Source organism: Poecilia latipinna, unplaced genomic scaffold, assembly GCF_001443285.1.
Source record: "Poecilia latipinna isolate Pla-1442-1.1 unplaced genomic scaffold, P_latipinna-1.0 Scaffold1839, whole genome shotgun sequence".
Taxonomy (NCBI): Eukaryota; Metazoa; Chordata; class Actinopteri; order Cyprinodontiformes; family Poeciliidae; genus Poecilia; species Poecilia latipinna.
In genome coordinates this window covers 74,473-80,511 of record NW_015114455.1, presented here as the reverse complement: position 1 = coordinate 80,511, position 6,039 = coordinate 74,473, and the positions used below count along the sequence as shown (strand labels likewise).

At 40.4% G+C, this 6,039-nt stretch overlaps 1 protein-coding gene across 3 annotated transcripts in view; it reads right to left on the bottom strand.

The window, feature by feature from the left end:
* The window catches only part of xirp1 (xin actin binding repeat containing 1), a 20,932-nt gene extending 19,358 nt beyond the window's left edge, over positions 1-1,574 (bottom strand). For all 3 annotated transcript variants that reach the window (XM_015014703.1, XM_015014704.1, XM_015014705.1), the window contains exon 1: positions 1,266-1,574. In XM_015014703.1, coding sequence (XP_014870189.1) covers positions 1,266-1,466 — 201 coding nt within the window. In that variant the 5' untranslated portion in view covers positions 1,467-1,574. The remainder of the gene's footprint in view (positions 1-1,265) is intronic.
* Positions 1,575-6,039: the final 4,465 nt, after the last annotated feature.

Here is a 6,039-nt window from a genome sequence, read left to right as displayed (position 1 = left end):
TAATCCATAGGGGGGCGCAGAAAATATTTGGAAACCACTGGGGGGGCGCAGAAGAAAAAGTTTGGGAACCACTGGCTTAGACTACCCTAATCTAGGGTTCAGCAACATTTTCAATCCCTTGCCCCTGATGCTACAAAATAAAACTTGCCTGGAGCTGCAAAAAACTATTTACTAAATATGTGCTACATAAAATGTGTCATTATGAAAGCTAACAAAAGTACACTAAAAGTCACTTTAGAACTACATGAATGCTCTATTAGAAAGTAAAGAAACGCAATATTGAATGAGGTCAGCCTTTTCTGAATTTTTTTTAGGTAGCATAGTTTGAAGTTAGCTACTTTTAAAAGCATGTTCTAGATATTAAAAGTGGATTTTGCAATACAACTTATGAAAAAAAAACTCGTAAAAAGACAGTTTCTTATTGCATCCATGATCAAAGAACGTTCTTTTGTTGGCAGACCCACACCTACTACTCTCCAATTTTGTTATTTCTGATGTTAGCTTCATGCTCTTTCTGTTTTTGCCTGGTGTTTCTTTTTAGCTGTGACACCTTCCTGGGGACTGACAGCTGACCTACTGCTGCCCATAACTTCATGTTCTCTTTCTATAGATGATGCACCTGTCTCTGTCCTTCTGTGTTTAACCCTGTGTGTCTGCTCTGTCATGTCAAAGACGGAGTCGGTCGTGGCAGATGGCCGCTCACATCTACGCAGGCTGTGCTGTTATGGACAAAAGTTTGTTTTTGGTGCCCGGAAAACGAGTCGTTTCAAAAACCTCCCGATTGTTGAGTTACATTCGATAGGCACTGCGCTGTTACCTAGCAACCCCGGCCTAGCAGCAAGACCGTTTGGTAACCTGGTTTTTACTGCTGTACAATGGCTGCTTGAAAAGACAAGTGTTTTGTTATTGACTTACTGTTTAGAAAAAAAAACTTGCTGCGTTCTTGTTGGTTATGCAGGAGGCTCTATAGAGCTTTCCAAAGATGCACCGTTGTATAATTGAGTTTGCAGCCATTTTGTGTCAGTGTCGATATGGGGGGCGTGGCCAGAAGCAGCTGATTTGGATTTAAAGTGATAAAACACTATAAAACAGGCAGAACTGAGCAGACTAAAATCTTGTTATCCAAGAATGATTTCGTGAAAATGAAAAAATAGTAAACATGTTTTGTATAGCCCATAGGCCTGACCTAACCTAACCTCTTTCAGGGAGCATAACAGGCAGGCACTACTTTGTTTTGGCCAGTTCCATATGTTCTCGTCTCTTACCTGAATTGTATTTTCCTTCGGAGAGGTGTTGTAGCTCCTCCAGTCCTGCAGAGGACAGTCTCCAGCTGCTTTAGCGACGCTTGTGGACGGGGAGTTCAGCCCGAGGCTGCTGTGGTAGTCCTGCTGCAGGCTGGCCTTGGACTCGAACAGCGCCCGCAGAGCTCTGGTGCCGGAGGTCTCTTTCTGCGGGAGGAATTCCATGGAGCGACTCCTGGACAGATTAGTCCAGAAGCTCCCAGAGTCCCTGCTGTCCAGCCTCTTCCAACGATTGTCCACAAGGGGTACCGACTCCTGAAGACACGCAATGATTTTCAGGTTGTTTTTTTTTTTTTTTTGTCGCAATAATGAGAGTCTAGCCTCAAATTAGGGCTGCAGCTAATTTTAGTAATCGATTATTCTATTGATAATTGTGACAATCGATTAATTGGATCAGATAAATTGGCACATTCTGGTGATTTTCAACTTAATCACTTAAGCTTTTTTATTCAATATTAGGAATACATTAGAATGGCAAATAATTCAATGAATTAATTAAATGACAAAATAAACATTTTACTGCATAAAAATGTTTATTTTAACATAGCATTCCTTTAGTGAACACTTGATCTTTGGTAATAAAAGATGCATCCACAGCTCAATACTTTGAACAAAAACATGTGAAAAGTTCAAGCTTTTCTGCTTGACTGAAAATCAATACAGAGTCAAGCTGTGGCCCTTATGAGATGTTTTGACTGGAAGTTTCTTACAGACAAGTTTTTTTTAAATCTTTTACGTGAGATGTATATATCTTTTTCAAAATTTTGGCTTAATTACTGTTTGAAGGTGTTGTTCTTTTAGCAAATGGGCTTTTTTCTAAGTCTATACTCCATTACTTGGAGTATAGACTTAGAATCTATACTCGATTAATTGTTTATTAGATTAGTTGACAATAATTTCAATAATCGATTAATCCGATTAATTGTTTGAGCCCTACCTCAAATACTTGGTCTGCTTTTTCTGGACTCCTTAGGTCTGCACAGCTTTGGTAACTGTTGGGTGGGGGGAAATAGGCAAATTTATTTTTTGACATTTGCTGGATTGTATGAATGTCTTCACCGAGTGTGAACTTACTGCTGCACCAGCTGGGAGACAGACTTCCTGTTCCAGTTTGCTGTCGATGATGCGACCCATGATCGTTGCTGAGTCCCGGAGAGACTCTTGAGGGACTGAGTTCTCCTCAGGCTAAACGTCTCCATCGCAGCGTCTCTACCATCAGCTGCCTATGAGGAAAGAAGAGTTCAGACATTTTACTACCGATCATGCCAAACAACGCACTGATACATTTAAAGCTGATCTATATCATTTTGATTGATTGCTTGAATGAAAATCCCCCCAAAAATTCACTGAGCAATCAATCATAAAGCTGAGGTTTAACTTTACTGGAGTTACTTTGTAACAGGCTGAGACTGACGGTCATATGACTCCGTTAATGTTTACAAACTTGGTCACTTCTACTGCAAACCAAGCTGCAGGATCTCCCTGCATCTCGCTGCACAAACAGCAAATTATTTAGTCTTTCCAAAAACTTGGTGTGAGTAAGTTCAGTAAAGATAAAGCTCCATACTGCTTTAAATAAATAAATAAATAAATAAAAAACATTCACATAACTCCTTAGAAGTTCTGTATAAATTAATTTCTAGAAGCATGCAGCTACAATACCACTTATGACACAACAACTATCTGACAAATCAAACAAAAAGCTCATACCTGAGGAGAGGAAGATGAGAAAGAAGAAGACGAGGCAGCCACTTGCGTATCGCTGTCCTTCTGTCTGGTTTGTGCCTTTTGGAGCATCTCTCACAAGACACAGCAATTTCTGGTGGCCAAAGTCCATTCATACCTTGTGATACAGGAACATACGGAAATTACATTTTTTTTATTTTTATTACAGCATCACCTGATGAATTTATCTGATCCACATTTTGTCGCCACAATCACAAACATCAGAACATTTAGTGTAATAGAGCGTAGAAGTGACTAATAATTGTGAAAAGGAAGAACAAAGCAATGGTTTTCAAGGTTCTTTGCAATTACTAACCTGAAAAGTGTGGTGTGCGTTTGAATACTTCCTGCAATTAGAGCTGCTAGTCGTTTGGTGGTGCGTGTTTACTAGTTTTACACATCTGCAGACTTACAACTTTGCCTATTAATTTTCTGCAATGCCAGCTATGTCAGTGTCTGGGGTCATCACTTTTTAAGTCTTGTCTCAGATTCTCAATTGAATTTAGGTAAACTCTGATTAGCTTCTATGTCCATGTTGAAGAAAATCACAGCCAGCTGTCCTGGCCACTGCCCTCCTGTGCAATTATCTCGCTTTACAGCTCAATTTGGGCTTTCTACCTCTGACCTGGATTCCTCTGGTAGCATTGCTACTGATCCAGTCAGCAAACAGGAGAAATCATGAACGATGATGTTGATTTCCTGCATTGTTTTAGGATTGTAGCACTTCTGTAGTTTTAGCAATGGCAGTGGAGGATGTGGAAAAAGGAAGCTATCGTCTCTGAATATCCGAGGGTCCGGACCCCATAGTTGAAACAAGGCATAGTACAAGGGGCTTCGTTTTACCAGGCTAGCTTCTAGCCTAAGTGGGGATAATGTATTGATGGAGTCTAAAAAGTTAAAAACTGCTCTCATTTAAGGAGGGCGTCATCTTCCTCATGTTTTCTGCCTTCAGTATAGCTTGTGGAAAATTACAAATGGAATCTCTCGTGACTCCCTGACAATGACTTTCTTTGCGCCACTCTTCAATGAAAGAAGAGCTCATTTTTTAGAAACTAATACTTCAGTCAATGAAGCCTTTTTTTTTCAGACACAGATGGCCTATTCGGATTCTCCTAGAGTTACATGGTGGCTTTGATGTAGGTGATTGACTATAAACGATGTTCTAAGCTTGAGATAATATTTTGTAGTGTCTTTTTTCCTGGCCTGTCATTTGTGTTTCTTGGCTTTCGTGAGGCTGTTTGTTCAGGAATATTCTCTGTGCTCGGTTCTTTAGCATTTTTTCAACCTCTGCTTGACCCAGGAGACGTTTTAGAAGACACCCTTCCTTGTTCAGGTGTCAAAGAAAGCTCAAGACATCTGACTATTGATCTTTCATGTTCATGTTGAATGGGACATGAATTTAATGTTAAAACAATTTACTTGATAAGATTTTACATCTTCAATGTATTGTAATATTCGGTTCACTGAGGCAATGCCTCTTTGGACATTCAACAATGGTTCTTAATAACTGTAGATAAAAATGATAAAGAACCAACTCATGATTTTTTAATATACACATAAGAACAAATGCAGGGTTTTGCAATTTTTCTTTTTTGTTTTGTTTTGTTTTGTTTTTGTTTTTGTTGTTATTGGATAATTGAAAAACTTCAACAAAAAATGAAAATACTTGTAATATTCTCTCAGGTTTTTTTTTCTTGTTAGATAGTTGATTTAACAAACCTAAAGGTAAAATAGTGTTCTAGATAGCAATAAAATGTGGTATTCAGAAAAATAAATAAATAAAAAAGATACTGGGCATATGGTTGTTGTTTCCTTCATTGACCAGGAGATGGCGCCAAACCAACATGACTGCTCCCATGAAAAAGGCATAATAAGTTCTTGTTTGTTAACAGACAGAGCTTTATTTTTCGTGTTTTTTTTTTAAATAATTATTATTGTTCTGTATGCCACGTGCATGGATGTGCACTTCACAGCCGATTTAAGGCTATAAATGATACCCAAGCATAAAAGTTTAGTTTCTATTTTCCAGATCCGCTTTGGTGCCTCCAGCAAATACATAACTACTTGACAAGGGACTCCATTGCTGAGCTAAATGAGAGACTCCTTGTCTGTTTGTTCTGCATGTGTTTTCCCAGCTGCAGTGGAGAAGAAGAAGGGCAATGAACATTTGAGGAGGGGAGGTGGGGAGTCACCCAGAGCTCACCCACTCTCAGTTTCACAGAGCAGTCAGTTCTGGCTCAAACAGCTGACAACAGAGCAGGTCTCCTTCCTCCAGCTGCTGCATGTGCCTGCAGGAGGCTCACATGGAGCCGCATGTGAGCGCCACCAAGAGCAGAGCACGCTGCGCTGGGAGCCAGAGAGAAAACAGGAGCTCCTAGACTGCGACTGACAGCCAGGCTCACGCTAATAACTCCACTACTCTGAAGTGCAGGTGCATAGCTAAACTGCAGAGGGAAGAAATCCATCTCTAATCAGTGATGAACTTAAATTTTGTGTGTGATGGCAAAGCCTTTAGTCCCCACAATGCATCTCATGTCCGAGTTCGAAAGTTTATAAGAAAGGTCACCGCAGCTCTCTTGTTGACAAGAGGCTCATTGTTGGAGGAGGGGTGTCAGACCCATTCATGCTGCTGCTTTGTTGTTTCAGCTTGAGCTGCTCACGTACAGCCAGATAAGATCATTTCAGTTGAAAGTTTTTAAGTTGTGTAACCTACTTTGGAACGTGGGCTGCAGCTGTTCTCGCTTCTGCAGCGTCGCGATGCCTGGATGGTGTTTTACACCGCAAGGACATGCTGCCAAGATGTGCCTTTTTGTTTTTTCTTCATGCAATTAACTGTCTGCAGTCAACAGCTGAGCATGGATGCCTTTTATGTGAACGTGTGAAGCCGTGTTGCACGGGGGAATAAGTTGTAAGATGCTGATACACTTGGCACAGATCCAGTCCAAGCCATTAGAGTCACAGGAAGCTCTCGGTTTCACCACCTCTTCAGACCAAACAAAGGCAGATGTCACAG